This window comes from Mesocricetus auratus, unplaced genomic scaffold, assembly GCF_017639785.1.
Source record: "Mesocricetus auratus isolate SY011 unplaced genomic scaffold, BCM_Maur_2.0 Super-Scaffold_100691, whole genome shotgun sequence".
NCBI lineage: Eukaryota > Metazoa > Chordata > Mammalia > Rodentia > Cricetidae > Mesocricetus > Mesocricetus auratus.
Genome location: NW_024429267.1, coordinates 9,214,260 through 9,231,795, shown reverse-complemented (window position 1 = coordinate 9,231,795; position 17,536 = coordinate 9,214,260). Strand labels below are relative to the sequence as shown.

The window sequence follows — 17,536 nt, the reverse complement described above, 5'->3', positions numbered from 1 at the left end:
GGCTGTGCACTGGGTATTTCTTCCTGACTCTCCAGCAAGGCTGTGCACTGGGTATTTCTTCCTGACCCTCCAGCAAGGCTGTGCACTGGGTATTTCTTCCTGACTCTCCAGCAAGGCTGTGCACTGGGTATTTCTTCCTGACCCTCCAGCAAGGCTGTGCACTGGGTATTTCTTCCTGACTCTCCAGCAAGGCTGTGCACTGGGTAGCTTGCAGTAGCCTCATGGTGGAGTACTTACACCATGGAAACTGGTGAGAGTGGTTATTTCTACTGCTTTTGGTGGCTGTCTAAATTGAAAAGGTCACACAGAAAGTGACCTCAGTGCAGACTGAACGAGAGACTATGTCATAACTGTGACCATGGAATTGGGATAGCATGGAAAAGTGAAAGTATTTGTCCAGAATTTGAAAGTTGCTAAATGATTCAGCAAAGTTGTTCACATTTTTACTGACAAAGATGTGAAGTTCCAAAATGTGTTTCTGTTGTTTCACTTTCTTATTCATTTATGAAGATGAAATTATCAACCCAAATTCATGGTGAAATTACAGACTTCCATCAGCTGCATCCTCTCTCAATTCCTCCATCCAAACCTGGGTACACTCACACTTAAGACCCGGAGCTGGAGTCCTTCCTGCCTCTCAGACCCCCAGTGCTGGAGTCCTCCCTGCCCATCAGTCTCTCAGTGCTGGAGTCCTCCCTGCTCATCAGTCTCTCAGTGCTGGAATCCTCCCTGTCTCTCAGTCCCCCCAGTGCTGGAGTCCTCCCTGCCATCAGTCACTCAGTACTGGAGTCCTCCCTGCCCATCAGTCCCTCAGTGCTGGAGTCCTCCCTGCCTCTCAGTCCCCCCGTGCTGGAGTCCTCCCTGCCCATCAGTCCCTCAGTGCTGGAGTCCTCCCTGTCCATCAGTTCCCCAGTGCTGGAGTCCTCCCTGCTCATCAGTCCCTCATTGCTGGAGTCCTCCCTGCCCATCAGTTCCTCATTGCTGGAGTCCTCCCTGCCCATCAGTCCCTCAGTGCTGGAGTCCTCCCTGCCCATCAGCCCCCCAGTGCTTTACTCTCATAATAACTAGGTAATAGCCACCCATCCAGGCATTTCTCTCCCAGACTCAATCCTCTTCCCAAAGCCACACATAGACCAAGCTAAAACTACTATGTTCTAGTTCTCCAAACGGCCTCTGTCTGTCCTAGCCTGGAAACTTACAATCTACTCCCCTCCCCCAACTTTCTCTAGGGCCGTCTCTGAGCCAGCCTGTCTCAGGCATATTCTTACTCTGACTTTATCCCTTTAGCTGTGTTATTTCTGTCTCAACTGCCTTCTTTGTTCAAAATAGCTAACTCAGACACTTGTTGAATTTGTGGGGAGGCTGGGCCCCGTAACAGTCATATTCTGAGCATGCTTCTAGGTGCTGTGTAGGACACTTCCTTAACTGTATGTAAACTAGCAATTTGCATATCTGTTTTATGGACACGTTTAAAGTTCAGAGAGATTTAGCTACATGTTCAAGACATCACAGCAAGCAGATAACAGGTGCCGCCAGATTTGGGTTCCTGATTCTAGGTACAGACTTTTTTTTGTGGTGGATGTACCAAAGGTCAACCTTGGGTATCAATCTTCAAGAGCTGTGTCTTTCTCCTGCTCCCCTTCCTTTCCCTCCCCTCTCCTTTCCTCCCCTCTCCCCTCCCTTCCTTCTACATAGGGGTTTGTCATTGGACCCCAGGGGTCACCAGTTAGGCTGGGCTGGCCTCAGGGATTCTCCCATCTGTCTCTCCTAGGAGTACAGGAATGTGTTACTGGGAATCAAACTTTTATAGCAAGCATTTCACTGATGAAGATATCTCCCCAGTTACAGGTCACAGAAATATGAAGAGAAGATTGAAAATAAAATAAGACCCCTACCTGCTTCTCAGATCTGTAGTGAAAGTTACTGATAATGATCAAATCAAGGATGATACAGGGTCTCAAATGCTGCATTTCTACATAGCTGCGGAAGCTAGTTTGCTATATCTTTGAAATACAAGGGTTATTAATGGTTTGACCCAAGCATGTGGGCTGGCTGGACACTGAACTGTAGGTGGGTGGGGAGGTACTCAGGTGTCTTGCTCTTGTGGCGGGGGGAAGGGGGGTCTCCTCCTACTTGGGGCTGCTTCTCCACGAAGCACAGGCTGCAATACTGATCTGATGTTTGGTCTTTTGACAATTTTCACGTAATGAATTGATTCCTACAGTTCATTAACATACCCACTTCCACTTCTGTGTACACATATGTCTTAATTAGCTGCTCATTGGCTGTTTAATTACAAGAAAACAGCTGACAGCTGCCTTGCGGAATTCTAATGGCAGACTCTTTGGAATGGCTACACATTTGCTTTTTGACAACCGAGATTTATTCATGACTCTGAGTTATCCTGGGTGCTCCTACGCCTGCCCAAAGCATTGCGTTTTGAAATTCAACTAAGAATTGGAAATCCAGGAGACTTTACAAGTGGGTTCTGCGTCTGCCTTTTGCTTTATTTCTGGGGCTGGGAAGAGCTGAGTCCTCTATGTAAAAAGATGCCCTGTGTCCTGGGAACTTTCTTTTGGGAATGTTCAGAAGGGTGAGGATGAGTGTGGGTAGAAAGTGGAGAAGCAGAACAATGGGGGAAAGATGATAATTGTCAGCTTTACTCAGGGTAGAGGAAGGTTATCCATAGACTGAAGTCAGAGGAAGATGCCAAGAAAGTGTCTCCATAGACCAGGCTGGCCTCGAACTCAGAGATCCACCTGCCTCTGCCTCCTGAGTATGTGCTAGGACTGAAGGTGTTCACTACCACGTCCTGACTTGAGACTCAGGTTCTTTAGACAGCCTCATATGCACCAGTTAGCTGGTGTACAGGTCCCCTTCCCAGGGAAACTTTCTTCCATAGATAATGGCCTACCTCCTCATGGAACTATGTGTACCAACGAGCTCTGGCCTGATACTGACCCAGGCCACTTGTTTTTGTGGCACTGGAGACTGAACCGGAAGTACTCTATTCACCTACCTATACATGACAGAACAGAAAACTTTGATGGCTGAAGTAACAGTTTTCTTCCCCAAATGTGATTTTCAATTTAACAGGCTGAGCTCTGATCCAGGACTGGGCATTTTAAAGCATTAGAAATAAAATATATTGAGTATGAAACGTTAATGTTGACAACTAGACAGGACCAGCTCAGGGGTCCTAGCGGCTTTGTACAGTGGAATAACAACAAATAGAATTCACGAAGAGCTATTTGGGTCTAAAGGGAACATTGGTCAGGTTTCTTGCCAGCCAACACATACAAAGCTCCACATACTTTGACAATTTCCTCAGAGGGGAGAAAAGTATCTGTTACATACACTAAATTTCTTTAAAAACCTTCCTAAAGTTGTTTTATGAGAATGCTTTTATGAGGTGATGACTGCAGATTTACCTGTTATTGGCTGGAAAAGGAAGTTTCACATGGGATACCATACTAGCTATATGTCATTAATGAGTAAGTCTCAGATAAATAAATCATACATGGTAAATATATTATGATGTATATATATATTATGATTTATATGTATGCGTATAATACACTAGCCCATCCTCATTACATACCTACTTGATATGTAACGTGGTTTTCCCGCCTAAGTCTAATTATATTGCCAGAAAGAAAATAATTAGTCATGGTGGGATCACCTCCACCTGGTTAAAATTTGATAACTGATGACAGTGGCAGAAGTCTCTTGACTTCCCTGTAACTAGGGATAAATTTGTTACAGTCAGAAACTACAATATAGAATGGATACCATATTCCTCAAAAGTGTACGGTCCACCACTGACTAAACCATACTTTAGTGGTTTAGTGGCCTTCATTGTGGGAAGCCACCTGAGCAGAGGAGCAGAACCAACCGCTGAAAGCCATTTCAGCACAGACGTGTTACATGGACAAGATTTGGAAGGGATTCCAGATAATAGGATCTTAACTGCTGTTAGCCTTACTGTTTGCATTTATTTTCTCCAGAATAAATACTGGGCCTTAAAATGTAGAGTATGCATGTATAAATGCATTGATACTCTGTCAATTCGGGATTTATTGGATAGCCTGGCATTAGTGAGCCTTCCAAATTGCTAAGGCACAGCACACAAGTCACCCTGAATTTGATATTTTCAGATATCGTACGTCAGTCAGTTCAACACACAGAACCACAGGGCACAGCAGACAGACAAGAGGAAGTGTTGCATTTCTTGGGCAGAATGAAAGGACCTAGGTGGTGTAAACACCGGGGTGATAACATCATGCACAGAAGTCAGATTTGCTGAGGACCACAACAGAGCAGACACTGTAGGGATGAGAGAGGCCCCAGCGCTTCTCCCAAAAGGACATAGCTTTGGAGCCACAGAGGCTAAAGTGAGGCAGCAGTCACACAGGTCATTTGCATAGCTGGGTTAGTATGTCAACTTTCTTTTCGTGTGTGGGTGTGGGGGGCATGCGGATGGAGGCCAGAGGACATTGGGGGTCTTCCTCCGTTGCTCTTATTGCCTGAGACAGACTCTCACTGGATTTGAAGCTCACTCTGTCAGCCAGGGTGGCTGTGAGCTCTCAGTATCTGCCCGGTGCTGCCCCACCAGTGCCTCGGTTACAGAATACACAGCCATGAGCAACCTTTTGATTCTTTTAAACATAGAAGCTAGGTCCTCATACTTAGCAAGTGATCTGACACGCTAAGTCTTCTCTTCAGCCCCAGTTATTTCATTTTTAAAAGAATTTATTTCAGAGAGGCCAGATTAAGGAAGAAAAGGGTATAGGCTTTTTGTTGTTGTTGTTTTGTTTTTTAAAAATAAATCCAGTACCATGAGACCTTTACCACACAGATGAATAATTCAAAATTCCCCTCAAGTAACAAGTTCCCCACTTCTAGAAGGTGGGTGGCCTTTTAAAGTACAAAAGGATTTGGTGATATGCAAAAGTCCCAAGCTTTGGACAAGTGAGTTGGCTTAGCGGGTAAAGGGACTTGCCACCGAAGACTGATGACCTGATTTCCTGGAACCCACGTGGTGGAAGGAGAACTGGCTCCTGCAAGTTGTCTGCTGACCCCCACACGCATTCCATGGCACCTGCACACCACCCTCCTGTCCCAAATAAATACATGTAATAATTAAAAAAATCCAGCCTCACTAACCTGCAGTCTAGATGACATATTTACACATATGCATATCAGTAAACAATATTATGATAAGCAGTGGGAGGAAGGCTTTTCAAAATTATCAGGCTGATCTTCCCCAAATCTCTCAGCCATTACATATGTCTGCAGGTGATTTTCTATACCATGGCACAATACATTTTTGTTTTCACTAAAGGAATGCAAACCAAATTCACAGCTATACCCCCCAATCTTAAAAAGCCTCTGGGCTAATTTGGGCCTGGCTGTAGCTGTCTCCTAGGCCATTTGCATCAAATAACATTTCTCATACTCATTTTTTGCTGTAATTTTAACCATGTCTCAGAACTCTTCCCATACAAACAGAAGAATTTAAATCTTCATCAATGGAAAATTGCATAAGTTTTTTTTGGGAGGGCGTCTTGGAATGACTAAGCATCTCTGTCTTCCATTCTCACAGAAAGCCTGTTCTGTGTCCCTGGCCCCGAGGTCACATCATACAGATGGTCACAGTAGTGATAATGAAGATGCTATTTATTCAAATGATTATTTTCTGTACCATGGGCTTTTATTTAAAAGCACCTCCTATTCTTGGAATAGTCCTAACAGGTAGGAAGGGCGGGTGTCACGACACCTCATAGATGGAGCTGAGTCATTAAAAGGCTGAGATGTGTCCCAGACAAGGTGGGCAAGTGGTACCAAGAGTGGAGCTCAGTTCTATAATTTGGCCAGGTGTACTAACATCTGGATACCAAGAGAAAGACTTTAGTCACATCCAGGTGAAACTTTTTTGAAATACCTTCTCATACATCTGATAAAAACGGTAATAGGAGATCTGTGTGTGTGTGGGACATGAACTTGCACCAATGGGAGCCAGAATAGGATGTCAGTGTCCTCTTCTGTAGCTCCCTGTCTTATTCCCTTGAGATAGGGTCTCACACTGAACCTTGACATCACTGTTGCAGCTAGGCTAGTTGGCCAGTAAGCTTCTGACATCTCTGCTCCAGAAAGCTGGGGAAACAGGCACAAGAGGCCACTCTTGGATTTCTCACATGGGCACCTGGGATTTGAATTCAGGTCCTCATCCCAGCACATGGACTACTATTAGCCCTAGAGGTGTCTCATCAGTGAGATGGATTCTGGTCCCTTGCTCTCTATTCTCCTGACACATTGAAAGAAGGAAGGAGCAAAGCATATGTAACTGCAGTCATTATAACTGAACATCACAGTACTGACCGCGCCCTGTCATCATCACTCAGAATCTCAAGGAGTTGAATTTTTAGGCAGACTGGAAGTAAAAAATAGAAATGGCCAAGACGCCTTGTAACATGAATAGAAACAACAACAACAATTAAAACAGCTTACCTTGCAGCCTTCACACGTAATGACACCATAATGGATTCCTGACGATTTGTCTCCACAGATCTTGCATGGAATAATTTCAATTTGAGCTGCAACAGAAGCATGCAACCAGTTAATTACATTTTCTTTTAAACACCTTATAAAAGCGCTCCCCGATCAGCATTTGTATAGTGAAAACTAATAACCTGCTAAACATTATCCTGCATTAACTATTCATTGCTGAACTGTGAGGGTCCCCCTAGAGCCCTGGACTAAATTATGGCTGCTCGTTATATAATAGCTTTCGGGTTATTAAAATGGGTCATTTGAGAAGGTGTTTAAGAGCCCACAAGAAGACTGGAATCAGCATTTCAAACGCTTCCAGAACTGGAGAGTTCGCAGTTTGGGCCTCAGAGCAAAGCAGATAGCAAATATGTCCCCTCCCACCCCATCTCATTTTCCATCATTATTTTTAAAGGGTCATAAATCTGTCTTGGCTGAGCATGCGCCTCTCAACTGGTAGAGAAAAATACACCCCAAAAAGTCAGGTCTACTTAGGAAAATGATTCAATTCAAAATATTAATAAGTTACATATGATAGGAAGGGCTCCTTACTCATCCTTTAAAAGAATTGATGTAGTTGCCATGTGTTCAAAATTAGTTCATCTTTGTAAGCCAAACCTTTCAGCCATAAAGTTAATGTCCTGTCTGAATTTAATAATGATGAATTTTGCCAAAGAGGAGAAGTTGCTTGTGAAATTTTTTTATGATGGAAATTGATTTTTATTTTTTGGTGCAGCATTGCATATATTTTTATACAATTGATTATTTAAAGCTGCTTGCCTCTGGAAAACCAAATGATTAAGATATGACACCAGAGTCCTGGCTAGGCATCTATTCGTCTCTAAATAAACACACTGTATTTCCAGCAGAGTCGGAAAAAGCAGAATTAAGAACAGAAGTATGCAGAATAGAATACATGGGCAAAAAAAAAATCCAACATTTAACTCCTCTCTTCAATACGATTTACATATGGAATCATAGAGACCAAGGCTAATCTGCAAAGACGGTGATGACCCCGTTTACTTAGAATGTTCCATTGTGCTACATTTACATTCCGAAGTTTTCACCACTGGATATCTTCATAGCACATTATCTACCAAGTTATATATGCAGACAGAATAGCAAGTGTCCTAGTCAATTTCATTTCATGCAGGTATTTGTCTAGGTAGCTTTATGCCTCCCACAAAGCAGGGACTTTGCTGCGTGAGGTATGCCATAAACACACACACATACACACACACACACCCTACTCTCTTCTAATGAAATATCATATCCAGGGATATTTTCTGTAACTACTGACTTTGAATGTGTTTCAATGATGTGCCATATCCAAATACATGAAGTTCCTGGATTAAAACTCATTATAAACTATGCAGCCTGCTAACCCCCTTCCAAGAAGATGAACACACGTGTTGTGGTGACTTCAGCTATTCTAGAAGGAGGGTCCTTTCCATATGTATTTTCCAGCACTGCATCCCATGCTTGCTCACTCATGATTTAGCTGTGCGTGTGTGCGGGTTTGTGCATATGATAGCAGTGTCTACAGAGTTCCCTGTAGCTAGCAGGTACCAGGAACCCAACTCAGGTCCTTTTGGAAGAGCAGTAAGCACTCTTAACCACTGAGGCATCTCCCCTGACCAGATTTAGTGGTTGTTCAAAATCATCTGGAGGCCTACTGCCTCATAATGGTGCTACCGCAACTTAGGATGTTTAGAGTTGTGTTAATAAAAATCCCATTTCCAGGCTTGCCTTGCTTGACTTCCTTGAGGGCTATAGCGTAAGGCCCCATATTGAGCTTTCCTCTCAATATCTCCACTAAAGTCATGGGAAAAGCAGTCTGTAGCACCAGGCAGAGTTATGCTCAATGATTTGCAGACAAGTGGCAGAGAGAAAGGCAGCTAAAATGTGCTCTCGGACCACAGTTCTAACCTGGGTTTTCCCACATGGATGAACTTGTCTATAATGAGAACTGGCTGCCTACATACACCCTGACTTGTGAGGAAGAGAATAATTAGATGACACTTGACTCAGTTCACCTATTAAACAGAATTTATCTGAGAAATAAAGATACCCAACCAGGAGCTGCCTTCTGCCCCTGTACCACTTCAAACTATCACTGAATGACACAAGCAGACCTCTTTACCCCCACCCCCCAGCCCAGTGTATATCAGCATCAGAACCACTTGAGGCAGACTGAGCAGCATCAACCTGGGCCTTTCAAGAACCATCTTCAGGGCATAGAAGTTCAGTGGGTGGACTTGTAAGCAGAGGACTGGAGTTCAGATCTCTAGCACCCTCCTAAATGCCTGGTGGGCATGGCAGCTAGTCTGTAATTCCAGCGCTTGGGAGGCAGGGACAGGAGAGTCCAGAGGGCAAGCTGGCTATCTAGACCAGCTGAATTGGTGAGTGCTGGGTTCAATACAAGGTCATACCTCACTAGAGAAATAAGATAGAGAGTGGCTAAGAAAGACATACATGTACACACGTGTACCCACACAGATGCAAAACAATAAAATCATCTTCAGTCTGTCTTAAAGATGGGAGATATGCTCTGTAGAAGAGTCTGAAGGCCCTGGGAAGGCTATCTAGAGAAACTAAGTAATACTACCTGAATCAAGTAGGGATGTGACTGCTGCTGCTGTGCTCTGGGGTGGACCAGGAATTAAAACTGAAAGCAGGACCTCAGAGAGTATCCAAAATGCTTATAAAGGGCTCCAGTAACGCTTGAAATTATACATAGGGCAGTCTGGTGGTATGCTCATGTTAGGGGAAGGAGATAGAAGTATCACCCTTGCCTTAACACCATCACTCATGGTCTAGATGGGGGAGGCAGCAACTAATGGCAGCCCAGACTCAGGCAGCTGGTGTTGCTGGGTCTGGCTGGGGGCCTGAGTCAGGCTTTGGCACCCTTGGTCTTCAGTCTTGCATAAGTTCAGGTCTTTCAGATCTCAAGGCTATCCAAACCCAAGCTGATTGCACAAGTTTAACAGAGGCCACAAAGCTAAGAATGAGACTCGCTTGTCGCTCCATGATGGGGTCATTCCCCTAGACCTTTGTTCCATCACGGTGTGCTTAACCCCAGTGGGCTAAAGAATCAGAACGGGTGTCTCCAGGAACTTCACAGGTGGGGACTGGAAGGGTCTCTTCAGAGCAAGGTTCAGCTCATCTGTTTTGGTCGGATTAAACTGCTGTGCTAGATGTGGCAAAAACGCACCTGCTCCTACCGCAAGCCCTCTGAATGTCATCCGATCACGCGTGTTGACATTCCCACAGCAAACATTTGCAACTGGGAGCAAGGCACTTACTCATCTCCCCATTCAATCCCCTCTGCATGCAGAAGCCCTAGACCTACTTATACTCAATTGACAGACTTGCATCAGAGAGAAGAAAATCATAGTCAGTGCCTCCCAGATATTTAAATTTCACACCATTTTAAGTTTTCACTTCAATAGGAAAAGGTAAGACTCCCTGTAGCATCTCCATTCTCAACCAGGAAGCACTGTCTTCCCCAACTAGAACTCTCTCCACACAAATGTGATATCTTAACCCCTGAATCTACTACATACATGAACGTGGCCAGCATTCCAAAGCATAATCTCTGTCAGACACCACCATGGATGAAAATCACAAGTACACAGACTAAACTGGAGCACATATGCATTTCTCCCAGCCAGTATTCATTGAGTAGTAGACCACTGGAAGCCAGATGTGTCTGTTGGTCCCAGATTAGCCTCCCAATGAACAATCTTGCTATGAAAACTTCTCATTTGCTCACACTTTTTTTCTCAGCCCTATTTCCTGAATAATTTGCTCTTGTGCACTCTTGTGGAATTCAGACAGGATCTCCACCCTTGCAGAGGTCAATTTCTAGAGCTGACAAGTCGACAGTAGGAAGCCTGAGAGGGCCAGTGTGCCAACTGATCACATGATTCTTGAGCTGGGTGGTCACTTAGCACACCACACACACACACACACACACACACACACACACACACACACACACACACAGATTTTTATTTCTAATCCACAGGAAAGGCAGTCATCAGTTCCTCCTATGGGTAAAAAGACTGTTTAACAGCAAATGTGACACTCGGGCCTGCAAGGTGGCTCAGAGCTAAAAGCCTGTGACACCAAACCTGATCACTTGCATCTGGCCCCTGCGACCCACATGGAAGGCAAGAATTGACTCCTGAAAGTTGTCCTCTGACTACTGTATGTGTGTCATGCAACACACACACACACACACACACACACACACACAAAGTAATAAAACAAGTTCTCATCATACTGCCCTGCCAAGCTAAACACTCTGAACAACAATCAATGAGCTGGAGGACCAAGTGATACCTTCTCAATAATTTGGATGAACCGACATACTATAGGAACCTGTGTCAGTAGCACTTCCTGGGAATTATCTGCCTAACAGGTAGCTGAAAATTACCATTCACATTTTGGGCTACTTCCCCATTTTGCAGAACTCCAGGTAGAATGTTTGACCTTCCAGTGACTAACCTCAGATTTACCAATTCTTAAGCCTAGGCAAATTAATTAACCCCTCTGATCCCAGCTTCCTAGTTGAAGATTTGCTGGTATAGTGTATGAACGGCAACCTCTCTGAGCTGTTTCCACGTGGTCATTTTATACATGCGTCGTCTTCAGGCACATACCGCTTGGTTCTTAGACTTCCCATTTGATAACTACTAGTTGTTATTACTGTTGTTGATAAGGAGTCCTGCCTTATAGTGGAATGAAATTCTTTCCTCTGGCGTCTAAGCTCTTTGCGAAGTGGGGATGGAGAAAAGCCGCTTATTTTCTAAGGATGGTGGAAGGCAGTTTGTGCAGCACCACACACTCCAGCGCTGAGCTGCAGCAAGAGTATGTCACAAACCGTAGTGGGGTGATGGTGGCTTTTCTGTTGGTTATAGACAACAAATGAGCACAACATACAGAACTGGCGCATGCCAATCATTTTCCATTATAGCTCATTTACTCGCCATACTTTTTGTGGGTACACATACACATGTATGCATGTGCACATGGTAGCTAGAGGGTGATGTTGGGTGTCTTCCCCCATGACTTTCTAGTTTATTTTATTTTTTTGGCTTTACAAGACAGGGTTTCTCTGTATTGTTTTGGAGGCTGTCGGACCAGCCTGGCCTTGAACTCACAGAGATCTGCCTGCCTCTGCCTCCCAAGTGCTGGGATTAAAGGTGTGCACCACCACTGCCTGGCCTCTATTTTATTTTGTGAGATCAGGGTTTTCACTGAACCTGGAACTTACCAACATGGCTAGACCTTGAACCCAGGCATGTCTGTCTCCATCTCCCTGCCACACCTAGTTTTTTTTTTTTTTTAACCTGGGTCCTGGCGACTGAACTCAGGCTCTCATTCTTGTGAGGACCCAGTCATCCCCTCAATACCAATACTGTCTTGAATTGGACTATATGTGTTTGGGGTGACTTCTGGCTTGCCAGGAAAATGGCCAGGGGCCAGACCATTGATACAGCTATGATACTTATATCTGTCATACACATGGATATCAATCAATTTTGCTTGTGTTGCAAAAAAAAAAAAAGGCAGAGATCTGCTTGGAAAAGGAACTCTCATTTGCACAAATCTGTCGAGGTGGTTTTTCTTCCTGGAAGGCTGAGCATGTGGAGGACATTTTCCTTGCTCTGTTACATATTTCTCTAATATTTGAATTTTTTTTTACAGCCAGCATGTATTACTTTTGTAAGCAAAAAAACCAATAAAGATTAAAAAGAAAAACCCTAAGGCGTTTGATTTTATTTTCAGTCAAATGGCGCTGAGTCCTTTGTGGATTAGTCACTGTATTTTATCCCCAGTTTAAAACTGCTGGGGTATTAAAGGCTCCTGCAGCCTCCCACACGGTGGTGCACAGCAGCGTGGCCTGTGTGTCAAGGCTGACTGGCCCATAGCCTCTGAGGCTTCACCTTGTTGTCTTGGATGCCTTTGGAAACTTCAGGTTTCTGCAATCTTGCTCCCTCTGGTTTCAGGACCTCCAAAATTGGTTGTGCAGGTTGCACCCTGCCTAGGGGAGTCCAGCTGAGAAAGGAGAGGTCCATGCTCCAGCAGAACCTGAGTCCTGCTGAGGAGGCCTCTTCTGATTGGTCCGCTCAGATGAGCTCATTCTATTGTTCAAACCATCCCTTCGGCCCTCATCCACAGTGTTACAACTTCCAAAGAGCTTGGCATGAGTGTAATACAGGGGAAGGCCAGGAGCCCAGTGGTGACTATTTTGTCCTTTCTGCCTTGGGAGGACTGACCTATCCTTGAAGTTCTGAGCACTCTCCTTTTATTCCTATGGTGGGAGCAGAGCAGCCTGTCACCCTGGACCTGTGGCTTGGAATACAGTGTGGCTCTGTTCCCCGGCCCCCTGCATGTGCCACAGTCCAGCTGCACTCTCAGAAAACTCATAATCAACTTGTTTTGCCATTGTGCCTACTAAATATATGCTGCTCAGAATGCTAGTTCCCCCCCCCCCCCAGAAGATAGGCTTTTCTTCCCTTGATTTTGGATTCTTTCATGACAGTACTGAAATCATTGCCACACATCACCAAAACAATTAGACCCCTAATTAGGAAAGTCCTACCCCCTCAAAACCCATTCCATAAGCAGCCCCATCGTCATCTTCCAGCAGCAGTAATGACAACTGAGAGTTACAGAGCTCTGTGCGGTCTCGAAAGTTTTTGACCTCATTAGCTTGTTTTGACTTCCACGTGCACAGCATCCCCAAAGGAGGCAGCTGTTAGCATTCCCATTCTACAGATGGGGAAGGAAAGCCTCACGAGGGCCACATGAAATCTCCTTCATGTTTAAACATTCCAGAGTTTCATGTACATGCATGCAGGCAGACAGACAACAGAGACAGACACAGATAATACACGCGGCATCTCTTTCCTGATCTGCTTTATTAGACGCCGTGGATTTGTTACTAGTGGGCTGCAGCTCTCAAGAACAAATGACCCCAGGGAGAAAGAGCCACAGAGCCACCCAACCAAGGCGAGGTGGTGCCAGCCCTGCCAACCTGTCCTCATCACCCAACTCCTTGGGTGGCCCCAGGTAAGTCACTTACACCTCTACTTCCTCCACCTATAAAAAGGGACTACATCCTACCTCCCAGGCAGTGGTGGTAAATGAATGCCTTTAGCCCTCTTTGAAGATGAAAACACCTATATAAACAGGAAGCTTTGGGAAGCTTGGCATATCACTGTTGGCAAGAACCGGGACGCCATGCCCTCACTGCCCACAACAGGTCTACCACAAAGAATCAAAGTACATGGTGCTATAATTTGCACCTATGAGCCAGACATACGTTAAGTTTTAAGCCCTTCATTTCTTAAGGACTGATGGGTTTGGGCATTGCTATGATAGTCTCCACCTGAAAGAAAAAGGCCCTTCAGATGGAAAAGTCACAGCAAAGTCACTGAGCCACACTATTAAACAGGGCTGGACCAGTCATTTGGGAACACCATTGATGCCATGACACCCACTTAGTAAACACAGTACATGTTCATGTGATCTTCAGACATCCCAAGGTTCAGTATTAAGGTTTTTTTTTAAATTGACTTAAATGACTCCACCCCACCACCATTAAGCTACAAAGAAGAAGCAGAGATCTGTTTTTTCCTGTGCCCTTGTCCCTGAAGACCTAAATTTTATCTATTATGAAGGGGGTGTGTTTGTATGTGGTGCTGGGGAGCAAACGCAGGGCCTGTGGTGCCCGGCAGGTAAGTCCTCTGGGATAGGCCTATGTCCTCAGTCCATGAAGTCACTTCTTAAAAACCTCACACAGACTGAGGTTTCCCTTACAGCTTAGCAGCTTCTTAAAATACCTTTTAAAGAAATAACTGTAAATATCCATGAAATACATAGAGTCACAGACAGGAAGGCAGGCAAACATACATACAGATACACATAGACACGCTCTGCCTCAAACAACAAAGATTACAAAGTATAATTAAAACTGAGAACAAGTGGACTATTTTGTGTGCAGTTTAGGTGGAGAAGAGTTAAAGCAGTAGGCCAGAATGTCCTAGAATGAATTCGGAGAAAGCTGAGCTAGTTGAGTATTCAGGAAGTCTCTAAAGAATAAGGAAGCCAGGCCCAGCTTCTCATGTGGTTTTCTGTGAAGGTGCAGGTAGTTTTGACAATAGGGACAGAACATTAATCCCTCGTAATGTCTCCATCCCAACCTGATTAAGCTTTCCTGAGAAACTGAGACTCCCATCCCCTGATGCATCTGTGTCTTTGCTAAAAGCCAAATCCAGATGAGCCTGCTCATCCCTAGATGGGGACGTTCTATCCAACAAGAAAGGAATCATATTTGCCATGGAGGGGAGTACGGGGAAGGCTTTGATTTTTAGACCCCAGTCTCTCTAGAATTCTCCCTCTACATAGTCATACATGAAGTGTCTAAATTTAAAGTAATTGACTCCTTAACCTCTTTTGGTAACTCCCTAGTTACCAACCAAACCCTGAGCAACATGACTTGACCAGCAGGAAGAAAATGCTTCCTAAGACATCATTCTGCTCATGAACTGAGCCAAATGCTGAGTAACCCTCACCCCCACCCCACCCCCAGAAGATGTCACTAAGATCTCAAATACAAACCCCTTTTCCTTGTTTCCCCAAATCATATCCCCTTCAACCACAGAGTGCATCTGTGGCTATGAATATGTGGTGTTAATTGAAATTAGAGACTAAGGAAAAGGTCACTAAATATTTTGTCAGAACTCTCAGTTGGAATGAAACTTCTTTGAAGACTTTCTAATGGACTAGAAGATTCTAGAATCAAATGTATGTGTATACACACATATATTTCCCCAGTATATAATTCTTGAAGATTTTCTAGGTCTCCAGGATGAAGAACATTTAGGAAACTCTTGCTGAATCTCCTGGTGTGGGTTAAATGTTATTTCATATCATCAGGAAAAACAATCCGTTTCATTTATTGGTTAGACTCTGCTCAAGGGAGATTCCAGATAGCTTATTTTTAAACAGGTGTCCCTCATATGCTACTAGATGCAAATGTCACCGATCTGAAGCTGTATCTAATCTTTTTCTGAGATCAACCTTATTCTAGATACCAAGTTCTCCCCCTCTCCTCCAGTAAGAACACTCACACCACATTTAGGTTAAGTCTTCCTTCCAGCTGAGGGCAAGGGGTCAGTTGCCGTGTAGTCATTCAGAATCTGTTTCTTCACAACAGCAAAGAGTGTCTTTACAGACCAAACCTAATCTAGAAATCTTATCTGTTTCTGCCCAACCAGACCCATCAGAATTACTCTTACTGCATTTCATGACACAATCTCACCTTATACAATTACAGCATCATTCTCACACCCAAGCTCAAGAGAAAGCCCCTCCATTTTCACAGCCCCTGCCTCATTCCACATGCCTGTACAGACAGCAAGCTAGATCTACTTTATAATCAGGGTGTTCCCAGTTGGAAGCTTCTTAAACAATGGCCTCATATATAATGCTATGAAAAGAACATACCAGGTGATTCAACTCCAAGGACAAACAGGGGAAACAACCAACAAATCGGTGGACATAGAAATGGGTTTTTTAAATAACCGGGGTATTTGTTTAAGCCTAGTTGCCCCATGGCTTTCTGAGTGTGGCCCCTGGAGTCCTTGACACATGGCACCAGAGAGCACTGAGCACATAATTCTGAACAGTCTGTTTGCTTCAGGGCACTTCTGAAAAGTCCAGAGTCTCCTGCCTGAAAAGTCAACCATTGATTGCTAATTCTAGCTACCCACTTTCCATGATCTCTCACCAAACCCAGATGGATGAAGTAAGATATGTGGAACTGGGTCAAAGTCACCAGAATTCAGGTTAAGTCACGCAAGTGTACCCTGCAAAGAAGCCTGTTGTTTCTTTCCATGACCTTGAGTGGTTTTGGAAGAGCAGTGGCTGCTCCTTGCACAGCAGATGATGTCAGTTAGGAAATATGCTCCAACCAAATAAACCCTGGATTCATGATGAAAAGTTGGAAAAAACATGTAACTTTAAGCCTTGAAAATGCATTTACCTCCCCCTTTTGCATCAAGCCACAGGAGTCTAGAAAGGCAGCATTCACCACTTACATGGTCATGGGACACAGAACCACGAGAACTAAACTTTGAAGGCCCACAGATTATGAACGGGTGAGGATGAAGGGGAGGACGAAGGAGAGGACAAAGGGGAGGACGAAGGAGAGGACAAAGGGGAGGACGAAGGAGAGGACAAAGGGGAGGACGAAGGGGAGGATGAAGGAGAGGATGAAGGGGAGGACTAGCCAAGGACATCTCTGTGTTCCACCTTCACACTGTTTCCCTATAATTCCTAGGTGAATGGAGGTTTGCACAATAGATAGAAAAGGGTTTGTTTTTGTTAAAACTCACAAGCAAGAATTTAGGCTTGCTAGAATCAGGTGTAGATTTTAAGCTGTGTAAGATCATGGGCTGAGGATGTAGCTCAGTTGGCAGGGTGTTTGCCTAGCATGCATGAAGCCCTAGGCCCCATTCCTAGCACTGCATAAACTGGGCATGGTGACACATCCTTATAAGCCCAACACTTGGGAAATGGAGGCAGGGGGGTTAGGAGTTCAAGTCTATTCTCCATTATATAGCAAATTTAAGGCTAGCCGGGCTATGTAAGACCCTATCTTAGTAAAAAAGACTGTAAGACAGATGACAGATTTCACCAATTCTCTAGTACATCCAACTTGTAGGACATAGTAACATGTGAACACTAGATCTGACAAATTCAAATACACCATAGACATATTTCTGGATTACAATCCAATAGTGATTTTTCCCTTCCGTTCTTCCTTTATTCCTCCCTTCTTTCCTGTATTTTGAGACAGGAAGCTGGGCGTTGGTGGCTCATGCCTTTAATCCCAGCACTCAGGAGGTAGAGGCAGGTGGATCTTTGTGAGTTCGAGGCCAGCCTGGTCTACAGAGAGAGTTCCAGGAGA

General features: G+C 44.4%; 1 protein-coding gene across 4 annotated transcripts in view; it reads right to left on the bottom strand.

Moving 5' to 3' along the window:
• The window catches only part of Rora (RAR related orphan receptor A), a 713,188-nt gene that overhangs the window by 32,081 nt on the left and 663,571 nt on the right, over window positions 1-17,536 (bottom strand). For all 4 annotated transcript variants that reach the window (XM_013117427.3, XM_040739982.1, XM_040739983.1 and 1 more), the window contains one exon: window positions 6,511-6,596. In XM_013117427.3, the coding sequence (XP_012972881.2) occupies window positions 6,511-6,596 (86 nt within the window). The remainder of the gene's footprint in view (window positions 1-6,510; window positions 6,597-17,536) is intronic.